The sequence below is a fragment of the Stegodyphus dumicola genome, chromosome 9 (assembly GCF_044657685.1).
Source record: "Stegodyphus dumicola isolate Sdum_Otavi_A_Nest chromosome 9, ASM4465768v1".
NCBI lineage: Eukaryota > Metazoa > Arthropoda > Arachnida > Araneae > Eresidae > Stegodyphus > Stegodyphus dumicola.
The window spans coordinates 172,867,483-172,887,646 of record NC_140776.1 but is presented as its reverse complement, the minus strand read 5'-3'; the positions used below and the strand labels follow the sequence as shown (position 1 = coordinate 172,887,646).

The following is a 20,164-nucleotide window of genomic DNA, read 5'->3' as shown; positions in this document are numbered from 1 at the left end:
TGGCAGTTACAGCATATTATTTGTATAACATGGAATTAAGACAATGGTGGTATTAAATGCAAATATAATTTAATAATTGCAATAAAAATGAGGAGGGAAAAAAACTGAAATTCTTGGAGTCATTTGCTATTTACAAAAAGCACTATATTCCTGACTTTTTTTAAAGAACTCGCTTGATTCACAAAAATAATCACAAAAATCCACACAGCAATAAAACTATTAGTTCCACAAACTGTGAAGATTTATTTTATGTTCTCTTATTTCAAAATTCTCAACACAAAAATATTTATCTAAGTATAATAAGCGAAATAAGTAACCGGTAGTGATCATACACAAAAAATTCAGACTTAAAAATGAGTTAAATAAACTACTGCAGGCCACAAAAAATTGTCGAACTATATCTAAAGCAAATGTTCATTGCTTTACAGTTGTTCAATTAATGTAATGGACCTCTTTTAGAGACATTAGGCATTTTCTGGAAGCAGACAAGATGAAAAATATGCAATGTCTTCACTGGGAATCGAACCACGGACCTTTGGAATATGCACCCATCATGTAGACCACCACACCATGAAAGGAGAATACCTTATATACTCCCCCTTTTAAAGAACGACTGGGGCTTTTAGGGGACCCGCAAACCTCTGGAATACACGCCCCAGCGTGCAGACCACCACACCACGAAGACATGCCAAGAAGGCGGGAGAAATACCTTATACTCTAAATAAATCGCTCAGGAATCTGTTAAAAGCTGCTTTGATATTATTAAATTACGGTCTAAATTTTCAAGCAGATTTCTACATAATCTAGATAAGTCAGTATTTGACATTTAAAATAACTGACAGAATTATAGATTTTTATCATTTTTATTTTTATCAGGTTTAAGTAGTTAAGCTGATTACAGCAAGTTAGCTAGTTAAGGCTTAACTAAATGCCTTGAAAGCTTTTTAAATGAAACTTTTATGTGGATATTCAATTTACACTTGAGAGAAAATGCTATTAAACCCATTGCAGTTAGTTCTGTCACCAGGATTTAAATTCTAATTACATTATCAATGTTCAGTGACCTTAACCACTAATGGGCCTGCATTTTTAGTAATACTGTTCAAAACTAATACAAGATTTCACATGTGTTGTTTGCCTCATCAAACATTTTCAATATGCATATATGTCATAATTTAAATGCGCAGGTGAAGGCATGAAGAAGGCGTTAACCAAAACTGAATTGAAGAATCACCATCTTTATTTTTACACATGTCAAATCATCTCTCTGGCAGACAAAATATTTTTCAATGATTGTTGGATATAATAAATTTTTATGTAGACTGATTTTAAAAGTACAGTGTAAGCAGGAAAGCATAAGCAGTGTGGAGACGTTTGCATGGCAGAAGTCAGGAAAAGAGGAACATAGTTCCTCGTGAAGCCATATTTATACTTCGTAGGTGCTTTCTGTAGAGTTAAGCCGCGATTGGTTATTTTCACTTTTAGTTACTTTTTTCAAGCAGTGTTATGTAATTTGCAAATATCTCAAATTTGGCAGAAAGGATGAACTTAGAGGGGAAGAGCATAAAATCTAGAATTGTTAATTTTGAGGTTGCCAATTATTTTTAAAGCAGCCATCATATTTTATTATATCTTACATATATATGTATAAAAAATCATATTTTATAAAATTTAAAACTATATAACACGTTATATGATATATATCAATATAGGCAATTTGTGACTAAATAAACTAATGTCGTATCTCAAGTAGAACATTTTCAATACTGGTAAAGGTTTGTACCAAATTAATGCAAAACATGCATTTGAGCTGTAATTTTTTTTATTAATTATTTAATATTTTTTAGAAAATTAAATTGTTTAATACATCTTACCAGAAATAACATTCAAACACTTGGCAGTCCATGAAAAATATTATATAATAATAAATTTTAAAAAAAATTAGTTAAAATGTGTTGGTCACAGTAAGGTTCTCAAGGGCTATTTACTTTACAAGTGGTTCCTAACTGGAAAATATTCTAACAGAAATTAATTCATATTCATATTATAAAGAAAAACCACGACAATCCCATGCAGCCAATTTATTTAATACTGGGGCTTGAATCTAAAATGAACTAGTAGCATAGAATGGTATTATTGTTAGTGTATGTAAATTTATAATGCATGATACAGTGATTTATTATGACAATAATTTTACATTGCATTAAAGATGTAAAGAAAAGCCATCAATAACTATGAGAAAAAACAATTATTTATAATTTAATTGAATATAATTAATTATAAATTAATTACTATCTGACTACATTGAATACTAGGCAAAAAATCACTCAGGGTTTCCATCTCAGACAAAATGAGTAAGTGAGGATGTTTTTTAGATTAATGATCAGTAGCTTGGATATATTATACTAGAATGCCCGGCAGTCATACAAAATGACGGCTGTTCTAGATATTATAAATTGTAATTAAAATGATTTGTGCAAAGGTGTCTGCTAATTTAAAATGAATTACCCAGGGCAGTTGGCGAGGATGCCCCTTTGCTTACTGCCCCACGGGGTTTCCCCCTTCTACTTGCTTAATTGCTTAAAGTACAGTGCAATGAAGGAAACCACTGGCGGTACATTTCTTAAGAGCCACCGCTAGCTCAATCAATAAAAGTGATTTAAATAATGAAATGTTAAATTTACATGTCAAAGATCTCTTTATACACAACATTTCTTGTGTAGATATTTCCATCATTGTTAAGCTCACCTTGCAGAAGACCATCCATTATTTTTCATTTTGCGTCCGTTCTTTCACGAACTCTTGAACAGGCAACATAAAGTTGACCGTGTTCAAATGCAGGTTCAGGTAAAAAAATGGCAACACGTTTAAGCGTTTGGCCCTGAGACTTATGGATGGTCATAGCAAAGGCAAGTTTTACAGGAAATTGTCTATGTCTCAATTGAAATGGCAACTTCACCCCATTGGCTAGTACAGTTACGCAAGCAACCAATAAACTATCGGCGACAAACAGACACTTAAGCCGCATATATATATATATATGGGGTGAAGTAACATCATCTATTCCGAAACGGCTGGCTCCCAGGCTTAGCAAAGTACACCGTTGGATTCCGCAGATCTGTGGCACACCATTTTGACCATTCTCATCTTCTTAGGACTTTAATTAGCTGATATATTAATTAAAAACTAATTTTCCCCTACCTTTTCCCTGCATTCTCCACTTTCTTTCTCGGGTTTTCCCTATTAGAGGGATTTGGCTATGTGCCAAATTCTTTTTTCTCGAATATCTACGGAATGGCGCCAAATTGAAATTTGAGATGCATATCCTCGGATTCCAAAAAATTCTCCGAATCCATCGATACCGTTCTCATCTTCGTACGGCTTTAATCGGCCGAGATATTAATTAAAAAGTGCGGAAACGTTAATTTCCGCACTCATTTTTCCGAGTAGCAACAATAAACTAACAGCAACACATACTTTAGCGGCTTATATATATAAAGATATATGAGGGAGACAGGCATAGAAATACTGGTAGCTCATTCAAGTGTGATACACTTAGTCCTGAATGACTATCAGTAATTAGTAGTCTTATCCATCCAGTGCCAGTGTTAGGCTTTCAGTCGCCTGGCGTAATTTCAGCAACTCATAAATTCTACCAGGCAGTGTGTCCTTAAATCAAAAATTTTTATCACCCTTAGATCTGGTGTGGTTCTACTGATTGTAATAGGTGTGGTTGTACTGACTGTGGTGCTGGTGCTGTATCCATCGGCCAGTGACACATATGAAGATATGAATAAAAGCAATTTAAATATTTTAATAGTTATATTGAAAACTTCATTAGCAAAGAATATATCATAAAAGAACTTTGTCCCAATATTTTTCAAAAACAAAAATTCAGAGGAAAAAATGTACTGGAGAAATGATAATGCAACAGCAATTTTGTATTTGCATAATTGTTTGCTATTTTTACTCACTAAAATAGTTTTCACAATATCATGGATACATGCTGAATAACTTTCAATTTAATAATCAATAATAACAGAATAACTGAACCAACTTTTAACCTATTTCCTGATAAGCTATCGAATTTAAATTTTGAACACACACTGCTTGTTGATAACAATGTGATGCAGTGAAGTGATTTTTTTCAAAATCTGATTTAGATTTTTTTTTTATTATTATTTAATGTTTAAATGATTTTCCGCATGTATCTTCACTTAACAAATAAATTTATATAAAAATTTTACTGTTTGTATCATCAGATAGAGCAGAAAAAAATCTTTTCCATGAAAGTTGTATGAAAAAAACTGATTTCTGAATTTTTGGAAAATTTTTTAAGACTTTTTTTTTTTTTTTTTTTTTTTTTTTTTTTTTTTTTTTAGGTTTAAGATTTTAAAATTTCAACCTCTAAAAATGTATTAGATGTAAAATTTTGAAAATTTGACAGATTACAAAATAAATTTTTCACTCTATTTTAAAATAAGAATGAGAAAAAACATTAATCTGGCATTCTAGAGAAAATATGAAATCTGGCATTCTAAAGAATGCTGAAAACTGGCCATCATTATTATAGTGTACCAAGAACATCTTAATTTTACGTATTTAGAATAAAAGTTTTTTAATGGCAGTCTCTCATTATTTTTCAAAATAGCATTTGTATTTTTCAGGAATGAACGTCTTTTAAATAATAGCTTATCATCACTTTTTTTCAGACTGCACCAGACATTCTATAGAATGCTGGCATTTCATACATTGCTGTTAACATATATATTATTTATTATTTTGAGAGCTCTGGTTCACCATTTTGATTTTTTTTTTTTTTTTTTCTTTTTTCAAATGATCATTTGGCAGGAAAAAAAAAGTCCAATCAATAGAGAAAAATATTAAGGTTTCCACCATTTAAAGACTCCCATCTGATATATCTTAAAGTAGTTCTCTATTTCCCAAGTGATCTGTTACGAGACACAACAATACATTTTATTCTCAATAGTTTTTTAATAGTTAAATAACTTAACTTATAGAAGATATTACATACCTTAAACAAACTACAATTTCAGATTTATCACGAGACCTTTTTTTATCACAGGTTATGTTTTGGATAATTCACACAAATTGTAAAAAACGTCTGCAAAACATTTTTATTTTCACAGATTGCTTCTGCTGATCTGTACATGAACTTTATTCACTTATTATTTCGTGTATAAGTTTCTTACATAATTCTTTTACTCTTTACTTAATGATAAAAAATGTTCACTTAAAAGCTGCATATTTAAGAGAAGCCATAATAGTCTAGAAAAACTTGATTCAAGGGAAAATCAATTTATTCACTTCAAATAAAAAAAAAATAAAAAAAAAATCCTCACTTATTACTAACAGGAAAAAAAAACCTTTGAAAATCTACACTCTTATTAATAAAAAAAAATCAAACAAAATTTGTTTTTTATGTTTATTAGAAATGATCATAAAAGAATTTTCTCTTTCTAAGATAACTCTCACTTGACATATTTTTGAACACTAACATACCTTTCTAGCTATTATTAAGGAATAATACGTATAACATTAAAATTTTTGGGAAAAGTTTGCAAATGCATCTCAAATGGTTTAGATGTGTCGTGCACAAAGGCAAAAGAAAAATTCAAATTAATCACCTTTACACAACCATATTCAAATATAATACCTAAAATTTCTTTAAAAAGATTTAAATTATCTGGTAACTATAGTATACAGTAATTTCTACAACAATTTTTTTCAATACTTATTATTTTTTTATGTATTTTATCCAATCACTTATGCTTATTAATTTTATTAAAAAATATCAATTATCGTTAAACTTTTTGATTTCTGATGACGTTTGATAAATCAAATAGGATTTAGACAATTTTCTTGAGATCTTTATTTCTATTTACTAAATTCCTCTCCGATAACTGAAAAGCTCAGTCATAGAAATTCAGTGAAATTCTTTAAATTAGTTTACACAGCATTCATAAAATTAAAAAATAAAATTTTAGCACTCTAATAAACAAAACTAGGCAGCGATACTTTAATATGCAGCTTCCGGTGTAATATTTATCACTGTTTTTAATTTAGTATTTCATAAAAGGAAACCTATGAATAAAACCAAATGTGTTAACACATAATTAATAAATTTTTGAAGTTTATATTTAACATAACTTTTACCCCCTTAAATCAACATGCTATTCTCCAAAGAAACTGATAAGAATCTTAATTATACTTTTGCAATGATACATGACATATAAATAAATTAATAAATATGCATTTCTCCCAGTATTATATAAATATGTATTTTCTCTACAATTAGAAAATAATTTAAGAGTAGAACTAATCAGTAGAACTAAAAATTTATCATTTCCCACCAATATCCATCAAATTAACTTTAAAACACTAAAATTGCTTATTAACCCTTCATCAGTTCAGTAACTGCTCCAAGAACCTTTTAATAATATTTTTCAGAATTAGAGTTAGATAAAGCTCACTTACATATCACTTACAAACTGAAGTTATACCTCACTTACATATCACTTACAAACTGAAGTTATAGCTTCACAAGAGACTCAAAATTTCACAAGAGAAAAACTTTTACAAAAGCATGGAGAAAACATTACCATCACACTCTTCATGTGAAACAATGTTTATTATTGACAATCAGGAAAAAACTTAAATTTTCATTAAAAAAATGATTATTTGCTATAAAACATCAAACAGATACTTTCTTCATATTGCAAATTTGTCTTCCTGTTGCACGATATAAATGCATATGTAATTTTCTATTTTATGTCTTCTACAAGAGCAAACCTGATCTTGTGAAACAACTGTTTCTAAACTTAAAAAAGAAGCACATTTGACAAAAAGAGCTTTGCCAATAGCCTGGAGAATTCAGATTTCTTATCTCATTACCAAAAAAATAAAGTTTAATGACGTAAATTAGAAAATTAAACTATTAATAAGGAAATCATAATTGGTATCCCTCAATATCTGATGAGATATATTTGATTTCGAGATATTATATAAATTTAGCACTTACCATTGTGTTCAGTAAATATATTTCCAGCTCCAGATGATATCCTAGTATCCTTAGATTTTGATTTATGTTTTGTTGGTTTACCCCCATGACTGCCACTACCAACAGATGAACTACTTCCTCTATTTTCTTTGCCCTGCTGGGCACCCATGGCCTGGCAAAGGAGAATCTATCCAGGTTTTAATCTCACCATTAACACTGTTTTTGGCAGCTCATACGAACACAACATTCATTTTGCACGTTAACAGTTACAATACAATGTAAATACTCCGGAGACTCCAACCAAAACATCAAACAGAAACAGCCATCTTCACTGCTCCTTCTCTTCCGGCTAACGAATGGGAATAGAGTACTCTCGACATCTGAGATTTCAATCAGTAACGTCAAGCTCTGATTCTTAAGGAATTTTAAACTGAGAATTTCATAATTTTTGAAGAAAATCAAATTAGTTGCTCAAATAACAGTTTTAAAACATAACTTTAATTTTGGAATTACATTTTTTTTCAAAATATGAAATACCATTCGATATGTTAAAATTATGTCAATTTCATCATTCTATATAAGAATACTTAAATTTATTTACATTTTCTGATTATTTTTCCCTATTAAAGCGGTTCAGAAATCAGTAAGAATGCAGCTATAAATAAGAAGGGTCGATGATTTAACAAATTCGTGATTTATAGAATGGTTCTTGGTTTATCTCTTTTCATAAACTCAATGATAAAGTTCTTTAAATGCTAAGAAATTCAAAATTAGACTAAGTATGAAACAATCTAATCATAGAATCCTCGCAGTTTTCTTACTGAGGCTATACGCTAAGAACAAAAAAAAAAAAAAAAAAAAAAAAAAACATATCTATTTCAGTTTAGTAGCTTATTAAATTTTTACGGAATTTTACGAACTTTTACAGGTCCTTAGAGGACTGATAAACATGTAATGGTAAAGGCCTTCGGGTCGAACACTACTTAACTAACGATGATCTCCGATTAAATTATTTTAGCTCTTCTAGAAGTGAAAGTGCATGGTTTTCGATATCATTTCCACTGAAAGTAATACCTAAAATCTTACATTTGTAAAATTTTTGGTAAATTCCGATTTTAAAGAAACCCTTGAACACCTTATTAATGACTCTTTTGAGATCATTTTAACTTAAGACATTGAAAGTAAGATATTTCTTTCCGTATTACTTAACTTTAGAATTTTTACCTTTAATCCCCCATAAGCAAACATTTTTGGTTTTCCAAAATCAGTGAACACTTTTCATTCAGCTCCAAACACTACATAGGTGTTTCGGCACCTATGACGTGATGGTTACCCTGTCTTCAAAGTGCTGTGAATTGTGACTCTGTACTCTATTATTACAGAAACGACTGTGAAGTGATTTTCGGACTATGATTCTGAGGATACGGGCTTGGATACTGATTCGGATAAAAATAAAATTCTTTGGTATTTACTCGCTAAAAAGACTTACGATGTAGCGGACTTTATTAATGGTGTGGCTTTTCTGAAAAATTCGATCGACTTGGAAAATAAACTCATGCTCGCTATGGATCCTTAAGGGAAATCCAGATAATTATGGGAATTTACAATATGAGATTGTGTGTGCGGAGATTAAGGAAATGAACCAAAATCTGAACAACATAAAAGGTAAGTGTGAATTCTTTAGGACCAATAACAAGTCTTTTGATGTGATTCCTTAGTTGGTAATCATGTTCTTAATGACCTTAGCGTTAGTGTCGCAAATGATGTTAGTGCCAGTCAATCTAAAATTAAAAATGTAGTTTGTGAAGCTTGTACTAGCAAGAATGTTCATGACAAAAATGTGGTGTATTCTGATGTTAAAACTAGTGGTAGTTCTGATTTAAGTAAATTACTTTCTAGTATACTGTCGCAAATGATGTTAGTGCCAGTCAATCTAAAATTAGAAATGTAGTTTGTGAAGAATGTTCACGTCAAAAATGTGTTGTATTCTGATGTTGTTAAAACTAGTGGTAGTTCTGATTTAGGTAAATTACTTTCTTTCACTTCCCCTAAAAAACATCTCGACCTAACAAAGTTAGTAGAAAACTCTTAGAAGTTGATGTTAGTAATAAATTTGATATTATCTTTAAAGATAGTGCAGATTCTGCTCAAATTATTGATCAAAGCAATGCCCCTGCGGCTGCGGAGGCTCCCAATGCGGCTAGAATAAAACCCATTTTGGTAAATCCCCTATTAAAAGTTAGTAAATATGTGACAAAATTGGTTGCGGAAACATCTACTTCGTTTGCCGTCAAAATTTCGGGTAAATTTCTAAAAACATTTCCGACTATTGCGGATGATCATAGATCTATCCCGATTATTTATCTAGGAATCAAATACAACATTATGTAGTGCATGCAAAGAAAGTGCGACACCTGAAGGCTGTTATTAAATGAATACCATCGGACTGCCCTGCCGATGACATTAAAGAACTGATACGTGAAGCAGAGTCGTAGCTAGGGTTTTCAGCGCCCAGGGACAAGTGAAGATTTCGCGCCCCCTACTGCTTGCCAAGGATGGAAAACATTTAATTCTAAAATGTCGTAACATCAGTTTGGCGCCCCTTGGATTGTGCGCCCGGGGACAGATGCCCCCCCTTGCCCCCTTCTAGCTACGCCCCTGACGTGAAGGTTTCAATGCTTTTAAGGTAGCACAAATGATTAGATTTACAACTAGAGTTCCAATGCCTTTGTTTCATATTAAATTAGAGAATGAACTTGGGTCTGAAAAAAAATATGGCATTACTAATTTGCTGTATTTTTCTATATTTATAGAGGCGTATAAATTAAAGGATGGTGTGGCTCAATGCCACAACTGTCAGTATTTCTTTCATTCCTCGGACAAGTATAAATTCAATCAGAGGTGTGTAAAATGTTCACAGTCGAGGTTTAGACTTGGTGCGTGAAGGTGCAGTTGCCGCTCGTCCCATGATTTTTGACTTCGTCGTTTTTTGCGTTTTAGTCTATGTGTTATATGTTTATCAGAAAGCCTGTCTGAGGAAAAGTAGGCGACTAGTGTAACTCTGATTTCTAAGTGATCTCGGGTCTGTCACGCTTGACTGCGAACGACGACATGCTAACTCATGCTGCTCGACTAGGCCTACCACGTCTTGCCATATGATTGCTTAGCTTATCCTTTTGCATCGGCTGTTTATGTCAATTAATTGCTGATATTATTATTATTGCTAATTACTAGTGATAAATAATTTATTTTAAATTTATCTTAGATTTTTTCTATTTTGAGCTGGATTGACCGTTCTCCTAGTTACGTTACCACCAAGATAACGCTTCTGATGTTAATCAGGAGCCTAGTTAACATCCACCTGCTCATCTGTCTGTAGGGTGCATCATTGGGTTCGGACCCTATTCTAGGTCGCAGGATTTTTTGGATAGTTTCTATAATGGAGAGGCTTATTGACGCTGTTAGTTTGCAGATTTACGAACTTGACCAGATTGAAGAGAAAAATAGTTTTCTCACCGATACGGAAGGTAAGATGAGTGCATTTTTGCGTAGCATGTTAGAAATGATTAAGGCTATGAATGCTCAGCTCCTCTTATCTAAAAATATGAATAATGACTCTCGTGTTACGAATAATATGTTTTAATGTAAAAGAAACTGACGTTAAGGATATTCCTACCTCCTGCTTTAGTAAAGTTCGTGATGACAATGATAGAGAACGTAGTGTTATCTTATTAAATTATACGATGAAATTCCCATAGATAAAGACACTTCTGACGATGAAAATCCTCCTGGCATAAAAGGAGACCAAACCATTCGAACTAAACTCCAGCGTAATGGAACGAAAAAAGTCAAACTTTCTCAAGATTGCAGTCCTCTCGCTACCAAAATAACGGTAAATAATGAGAATAAACATAAAGTTTGAGTTCTAGGACTGATCCCATTATTATGAATACTAGTTTCCCTAATGTTGCGAAAATAACTAATAATAATGCTAATAACCAAAAAATTATGCTGCTGCTCAAATTAACTCTAATTTAATAATAGGAATTAAAATAATAGGAGGCTCAAATTAACTCTAATTTGAGCCTCCTATTATTTTAATTCTTCCACCAAGATCAGATTAGTTTCAGAGGGCAACATATACCTTCCGGTATTAAAGTTACAGTTGAAGATGCTGACACTTGTTGTATGGTTCAGCTTCTCCGTGATAAGAATGTAGAACATCATTCCTATGTCTTGCCTCAGGATAGAAATCTAAAAGTTGTAATCAGAGGATTGACCTTAAGTACGGATACTGAGGAAATTAAAGAAGAATTAAGGGCTCACAATTATTCTGTCGAAGACGTAAAATGAATGTCACCCAGAAGAAACGGAGAGGTAATTAAATTCCCTCTTTTCTTAGTCACGCTGCCAAAGACTGAAACATCGAGACATGTCTTTCATGAAAAATATTTGTGTGACTTAACAATCCAGGTACAACAATATAGTAGAGGCAGGCAAGGACCGCTTCAGTGTTTTAGATTCCAATGTTTCCATCATACCCAAACTGACTGTAACTATACTCCACTTTGCGTTCGATGCGCCGAGAAGAATCTTTCCAAAGATTGCCACAGCAAAAATGATAAAGATAGATAGCCTTGCCGCGCAAACTGTAGTTTATCGCACACTTCAAGTTTTAGAGGTCGCGAAAAATTTCCGAAACGTAAGGAAGATAAGCCGAAGGTTTTCTCGAATCGTGTCGTAGAAAACAAATTTTACTCTCAAGCACTTTCTGCAGCGATATACACTGACACGATCAGCGAAGCACGATACGATGAAAGTTTTCTGTGATCTAGCGGAGCTCGTTAACTTCATCAAAACTGCCACTTTTCCAATTACTCAACAAATGAGACAAATTAATACTAGTCATGAAATTCTCTCTGTTAATAATACAAATAACGGGTAAAATTCCTATTAACAGAGCTCCAATACGCTTATAGCGTTCTTGAAAAAATTCATGAGCTCCATAACTTTCTTCTCACGTATGAGATTGATATTGCATTGTTATTTGACACGTTTGCTACACCTAGCTGTAATGCAAATGTAGATTCTTCACCGGGTAATTCTAAGTTACTGTTCAAAGTTAAGAATCTTAAGAACTAGTAAGCGAATAATGGCTTGAGTTCGTGTGACAGGAAACAACAAGATGCAAGGGTAAAGTAACTCTTTATTATTCAAAATAAGATTTGACAGAACTCCGTCTTGGAGTTGTACAATAAAACCGACACTTGGGCTTAAACTTAAGAGACTAAGAATTAAACTAATCTGAACTAAAGAAGTATAGCCGAAGCTATCAAAATTCTAACAGAGTTGGCCCCTTAACGTTCATAGACTGCGAAGCTATCAAGGGTCTATCAAGTACGGCCGAGCTATCAAGTACGGCCGAGCGTGATAATAGCTTACCAGAGAGTAGCCTAAAAAGGCGGACGAGGGGAAGCAGAATACCTAATATCTCTCTCACTAAGACTGAAGAACTTCGCTGTTAAATACCCCTCTTCCTCATTATGTATTCAGAAGTGTTTCTAAAACTACGTTCTGGCTGGAAGTGGTAAGTTGAAGTTTAGAATCGATAGGAAAGGAACTTTAACTCAAAATTTAACTCTTAATAAAATTAACATAATCCTTAATCTTAATTAATAAGATCCCCAATTATCGAATGCTATCGTTGTGATAGCTTACGCACAGGGGTGGGGAAGCCTCTATTTCTGTACGGAATTGTCTACAATCTTGTTTTATCTTTGAAGATCGCAGAAATGGTCATGAACTTGTCACAGTTTCTGTCTTGCTACCGGGCTATTGTAATGTTTACTTACGGCCATCCTGATGGTGCTCGAAGTTAAGCAAAAGTTAACTTCCGATCATCTTCCCGTGGCCTTCACGTTAGGCATTATAAGGGGAAAAGATAAAGTAGTTAAGAAGATTACTAATTGGGAGCTCTTCAGGTACTTACTCACCAGTTATCCTCCTGTGGTCACCAGCCTTAAAACTACCAGTGATATAGATGCTGCCTTCGATCTACGTACTGATAATATTAACTCTGACCCTCAAAACGCATCTGAAACATTACCTAGAGGCCATCACCTTGATAGGCTTCCCCCTTATATTAGGGAGAAAAATAAACCTCGCAATAGATTACGGAAGCTTTGGAGTCGCACGTGGGACCCCAGCTTAAAGAAGGAATTGAATGCATTAAATAGAGCTATTAAAAAAGACATCAGCAATTATAGGACAGGAAAATGGGAAGATAAACTTTTAAATTTTAAAATAACGGGTAAAATTCCTATTAACAGAGCTCCAATACGCTTATAGCGTTCTTGAAAAAATTCATGAGCTCGATAACTTTCTTCTCACGTATGAGATTGATATTGCATTGTTATTTGAGACGTTTGCTACACCTAGATGTAATGCAAATATAGATTCTTCACCGGGTAATTCTAAGTTACTGTTCAAAGTTAAGAATCTTAAGAACTAGTAAGCGAATAATGGCTTGAGTTCGTGTGACAGGAAACAACAAGATGCAAGGGTAAAGTAACTCTTTATTATTCAAAATAAGATTTGACAGAACTCCGTCTTGGAGTTGTACAATAAAACCGACACTTGGGTTTTACGAGTATAATGACTCTTTATGGACGTTTGTTCGCAATTTGAAAAGAACGCCCACGATCATCAGACCAATTTACTCAGACGGAAAGCCAGCACTTAATAATAAAGAGAAAGCCTTAGTCCTGGCTGATCATTTAGAAAAACAATTCCCGCCCAATGAGTACCCTTGCAATCCTGAATTTGTGCTCCACGTTAATAACTTTGTTAAAGAATGGCTTTTGCACCTTCTGTAAGGAACAGGACTGATTTCACTACAGGACTAGTTTCGTTGGTTTTACTGATCAATCAGCCTTAGCTGCCAAAGCGCAAATGAATCACTACACTTTGTCAGCGGAGGATGCTGATTCGATAACACCATCGAACCTAGTTCTGTGAAAATTTGCAAATATAACTCTGATTTTTGTTGTTTGACTTCTAAATTAATAGTTCCCATTTCTTTACACATTTGCTAAAAATGTCTTGCATTCAAGGAATGGTTTTTAATGTAGTTAATGGTTTTTGCGCTTTCATCCAGAATCGCCCCACCCTTTCTGCAGATCAGAAGGCATCTTACCTGTTGCCAAAGCCTCTCGGTATATGCAACAATGTGTGGACACGACATTTTGGGTAACATTCTGAATTCTTGTCCTTTATCCTTCTTTCTCCTTTTTTCTTTATTCTTCAGTCCTTTATGATACCATACTTTTTGCTTTATCTGCACTTATTAAAACACATCTATTCCAGTCACTTTTGCTGTCTTGCATAAATGTATTCTTAACATAAAATTTATTCATAACAATCTTCTACTGTATGACATGACAAAGGCTGGCAAAATAAAAATTCGGCAGGAATTTCTTGATCTTTTTCGTATCTAACAAACGCCATAAGATTGGCAAAATTCGCAATATTAATGGAGTCATCGACATATAATAACGACTTTGAGGAAATATGGAACAATTACATCTGTTTATATTATTAGAAATGTCAATGATTCTTCGAAGAACTTTATTATTTGAGAGGCGAAGGCAGTCAAAAATTTGCTTTGCTGTGCCTTCTATCATTACTTCTGCCATTATCTTGGTTGCAAGCTTGATTAAAGTTCCGCCAATTGTTCCCGCTAAACTGCATTTTTCAGTTAAAATCTGCACGCGGTATGCAATTCCTATACTTCACGATAATCTAACCTGAGGACACATAGACTCAAATCCCGATTTACTGGGGGCGAATTAACAAGAACCCACTAAAAGGTGCTCTGGTGGAAAAAATATTATCGCAGAATCATCAGACACGTGAGTGGGAGAGAGCAGGCGTTGATATGAAACTTTTAGCTGACGACTTTATTTCCTCCTTCTGCCTTTCTCCTTTCCAACACGTTTTTGGCAACCTGAATGCAGTTACAAATCTCTTACTTATGTTCTGTTCTCCTCTTTACGTAATCCTCCTTAAAGCAGATAATAGACGTTCTCATAATTTGGCGATACAGTAAAATTGTATATTATTTACCCTGCATAAAAGTTGGCGATACATTCGCTGAAACTGAAATTTCTATTTTTAGAACTCTCTCGGACGCTTCAATACCACTACTTGAGTGAACTTCAACAAAACGGGTTCCTAAGCCTAGACTCCGACAGAAGTTCCGACATGATTTCAGATCTGCTCACCAAACCGCTAGACAGGCCTGTGTTCGAGAAATTTCCAGAATCGCTGCAAATGGCGATGCTGCTCATCAAGTAGGCGTGTTGGTATGAAAATTGGTGATGGACTGTCGCCAATAGCTCGATAAACAGTATAATATGGACACCTTGCAAAGGAGATAATTGTGCAACTCGGTCTTCCTTTACTTTCCTTTCTCACTCCGTCAACAAAGGACAGTGACACTATTTTATATAACTCGCTATTGATATGAATTACGAAACTAATGAATCTTAATCTATTTTCACGTATTTATAAATGTGTTTGTGATCTTCTAATTTCCGTCTACAACCACTTTTGGATTTAATCATTCCAATTAGCTATGATCTTGCTGACGCTGTTCTGGATACAAGGCTAAAAGAAACTACTCTATTCTCTACTTTGGTAATATTTGTTGTGAATATGTTTAAACCAGAAAAATGTTTACATCATTTTCTACTGTGGATTGCTGAGAGGATGGCTGGTTATATGAATTAGGAAATTTTCAGAGCGATGGTTTGGTTTAAGGGGTTCCATAGCTTGGCCACCAAGTTCATCAGCTCTCTCGTGTTTGTACCTTCTTCCTGTGGGTCCAAATGAAAAACTTAATCTACGAGTGTCCCAGTGAAACTAAAAACTAATATGGATCTAGTCGCCAGGATCGCCGTTTTTGCCAGAGATGTTCGGGAAATGCCTGGTGTGCGTGAGTCCGTACCCCGCAGGTATGATGCCTGCATTACAGCTAGCGGAAGGTTTTTTGCAGTTTCTTTGAGAATGTACATCAGTTACATTCCTGTTGCTAAAATGTTTTCTGAAGTATCTACTCTTATTCTTGTGTTAATTATTCAAATATGACAGTGGAAAAGTACCCTTTAATTTCCACCGCTTGCGTTCCGACCATATATTCTATGATAAATACTGCTAGTATAGCTACCACCTATCACCCCTGAAGTTTTTCCCACTTGTTCATATTCATCCTGCATTTTATAGCAGATATTTTATGAATTATATCCTGCATTAATTGTCTCTTGAGACGCACATTCTTCCAATCATGCCCAGACAGTCACCCTCACACAATACGTCTTGTCCTATCTTTACTATTTAAAATAAATAAAAATAAGGGAAACTGATATCTTCAGATTGCAGTCTATTAATGAAAAAGATTATGAAGTTTACCATTATAAATTTCAAGCATTAGAAAAATATTAAAAACTTTAAAATCGTAAAAAGCATAAAAATTATGAAACAAATGATCCTACAACAATTAAATACGCCTATAGAAATCAATTAAAAATATAGCATTAGAAATGTCTTTTGTTGATACAACAAATCCAAAATATACATAAGAATTAAAAAAGTAAAAAATTTAAATTATTAAGAAGTTCGTTTATTGCATCATAACCATATTAATTAATGTTCTTTCTGTCGTATGGAACGGCTATGCGTGATGGCGTGTGAAAGATATAGAGATTTTGCTTCGTACAGAAGGAATATATTGCTTTTAAATCTTTTAATTATAATATTAAATTTATAAATAGCAGGGGGATTCAGCTCTCTGAGAATCCGGACTGTATAAGTTAAAAAGCTAAAAACAATATCCTTCCTTAGAGATATAAAAGCTAATAAGCATATCATATGGAAAATCTTGCTATTCCTTTCCTTATATGGAATCATCTACATATCGAGGGTATTAATGACCACATTGCTTAATACATGAAACAATAATAGTATGCAGACATCCTTTACCCTTATGAAGTCTTCTATGAAGACATCTCTTGTTTTGGACAGAAACTCTTGTTCTTTTTGCCATAGTTAATTTAGTTATCAGGGCTTCCATTTTGATTAGGTTAGGTGATTTAAATATGGAATTTGAATTTTATAGAATTCTTTTATTGTCATCTTCTTTCAAACTCCGCATTACGTTTCGAGACATCTAAATCCTTAAGTTTGTTTTAAAAAATTCGATTGGTTTATCACTTAATGATTTTTGGTTTGTCTCAAAACGGCGATTTAAGTTGGATGATTTTTCATGTTTCTATTATTAGATTTTCACAACAAATGATGTGTTAAGCGAAGCTATGCTGGAAAAATATGATTACAGGGGCAAATCTATTTCCATATTGAGGCAAATTGGCGAGACATGGCCAAGCTGGAGTTTGCTTTGAAAACTCAATTTTAGCCCTAAATTTGCCAAGCACTAGCCAAATGTCGCACACTTGGTGACAATTTGGCGACATTTTCGTCCGGTCCCTGTATAATTGTTATTTGATACTTTAATTGAATAATTGTAATTGATTCCTATATGTAACTGTAACCGACTCGGCCCTTATGTGCATTTTTATAGGCCTTCCAGTAATACCAGAAATGGAAGGTACTAGAGATTTCTCGGCGGCCACAGATATATATAATATAATAACTAAATATTGGCACAAATTTAAAAGTGCGATCTAACTTCGTCTAGCAAAACGGCTAATGCTGATTAAGTAAAATGTATTGATTAAAAGTATAGATTCCATTTATAATAAAATGGGTTAATTAACATGAATAGTACATACTTAGAACAGTTTCATTATCAAGTATATATCACTGATCAAAATTTCTTAGTGCTTCACAGAACAGAATATAAAACGAACAACCTTTATACAACGTTAAAGAAATTTATCGCAATTATTGATAATTTTATTGAGAGCTAGGAATCAAACTCATGCTATAAGTAGAGCAAGGAGTGTAATAATTTAATGGCTTTTCCTGAATAATGTTAGCTAATCGGTCTCTCTTTTTCCCTTTCATGTTTTTCCCATTATCATACGAGTGGCCATGCAATTCTACGAACATATCGGGAATTCAGATAAAATACATGAAAAGTAATTTAGTCAGGACATTCAGAAAGCTATTTTCAATTTCATGAAATTAAAAAAAAAAAAAATCTAGAAACAGTATTATTCATTTTTGGAAAGCACAAAAGATTCTCTTTTGTGATTTAATTTAGCGTGCTAATTAATTTTCTTGAACAACATTTGTTTCTGATTATATACTTGTGAGAAAGGAAATTTTATTAGAAATTAATGAATCTATTTTATTCTGAATGTCCTTGGCCAGGGTACGCCACCAATCTTCCAAATTTCCTCTTTAGCTGAGTATGCTTATTCAGCACTGCATCATATTTGGACAGTAACTCAAATTATTCTCAAAAGTTAGCTGGAATTCTCAGCTTCTCTTGATTGCCTGCTAAAGGAGGATTTTTTTTTCCTACCAAAAATATAATGATACAGATGGTTGCAGACTTATGAAGAAAGGACTCATTTGAACTGAACCGTGGAGCCTTTCATTTTGTGACTCAAAATTTGATTATTATTTTTTATAATTAATTAGCCTAAAATCATAGGAAAGGCCCTCTGAAATGCTGCGCTCTCGATGTACACAACTCTATCCTCTTCTAGGTGGATATAAAATATCTTTCGAAAACAAAGCATAGCCTTTTTTCTTACTTATCAATTTGATCATCTGTTCAGCTGCTCCATTAGTTTTGAATTCTGGAAGCTCAGAAACCATTTTTTTGTTTTTTTCCTATTTGCAGGCATGATCTGTATGGTTTTACGAAATGGTTTGTGGTTAACGAGAATTTTCAAAAATCCTTGCCTTCTTCTGAACTTATTTATGTTGATACAGAGGTTCTACTGCATTCGCAGTACTTCCCTGTAAACCTGAAGGAAATCCACAATGGGCATGGTGTTGAAAGGTTCCTGGATGGATCCCATGGAGGGAGGAAAAAGAAGAAAAATATCTCAAGTAAGTCCCTTGAAAACTGGGCGAGGGAGTAGAAAGTAAAGTCTAGAAGCCGCCCAAGGTGATCTTCTCGTTTTTGCGTGCTGCCATCTATGGGTGATTCCGTAAGTAGGCGCAGAAATGGAATTTAGGGTTACCTGCTGGTTTCTGTGGCGCCATCTATCGGTCTGTTGGGAAGCTGGCCAATGGAACTTGAGGAAGTCCGCTGTTAGAAATGAACACTTTATAGTAATAGTGGTTAGCACTCCCCCCCTTTTTTTTCACAGTATGCAAGCCATTTTACTCCTCACCTTCTTACCACCTGAAAGTCAAGAAAAGAAGCCTTAAAAAAAAAAAAAGTCTTGTATTTTAACTTATGGGAAATGCTTAGTTTTCATCATAATTATCTAATAGAAATTCCTTAACTCAAACAGTCCTAAAATTATTGCCTGCAATATCTGGCTGTGTTCCTGGATCTCTTGAGTTAATAACGCATTGGGAAAGTCATACTTTTCCTAATTTAATGATTTTTCCCTGTTTTCTGGAGCTGCAATGTAGGTTAAATATTGTTTTTGTCTGGTGTAAGAGAAGTTGAAATTACTTTTGCTATTTCATCTGTTGCTTGCATGTTTACATTCATTTATAACAAATATTTTCCCCTGAGGTCTCTTCTTAGTATAGAGAACAGCTCTAAGACGATAACGTACGGATGAGAAATGGAGATGTTATATTTACAAGACAACAAAGAGGGCTTTGTTTTAGCGCGTAGTGGATTTCTGAAATAGAATTTCAGTATTTATAAGATTTCAGAAGCAGAGAGGTGTTTTTCATTGAGAATTTCAGCCATTTTTGACAATATTTACTCATTACCCGGTCTCTTTAGTTATGAGGTTCTAATCAGCTGTATATACTGCGGTTCCCATAACCCGGCCCTGGACATAATATTCATGTTCTTGAAAATGAAATTTTATCCCTTTCTCAGTTTGGCTTATGTATGTTAAGCCACACTGAGAAGGAATCTTAAGGATTCGTTAAGAAGTTAAAATTATAATACGATCTTTATAAACTGAAAAACGAATTTTATTA

The 20,164-nt window shown here is 33.5% G+C and overlaps 1 protein-coding gene across 2 annotated transcripts in view; it reads right to left on the bottom strand.

Annotated features, from left to right (window-relative positions):
- The window catches only part of LOC118185970 (uncharacterized), a 166,643-nt gene extending 159,270 nt beyond the window's left edge, over positions 1-7,373 (bottom strand). For both annotated transcript variants that reach the window (XM_035355944.2, XM_035355945.2), the window contains exon 1: positions 7,043-7,373. In XM_035355944.2, coding sequence (XP_035211835.1) covers positions 7,043-7,190 — 148 coding nt within the window. In that variant the 5' untranslated portion in view covers positions 7,191-7,373. The remainder of the gene's footprint in view (positions 1-7,042) is intronic.
- Positions 7,374-20,164: the final 12,791 nt, after the last annotated feature.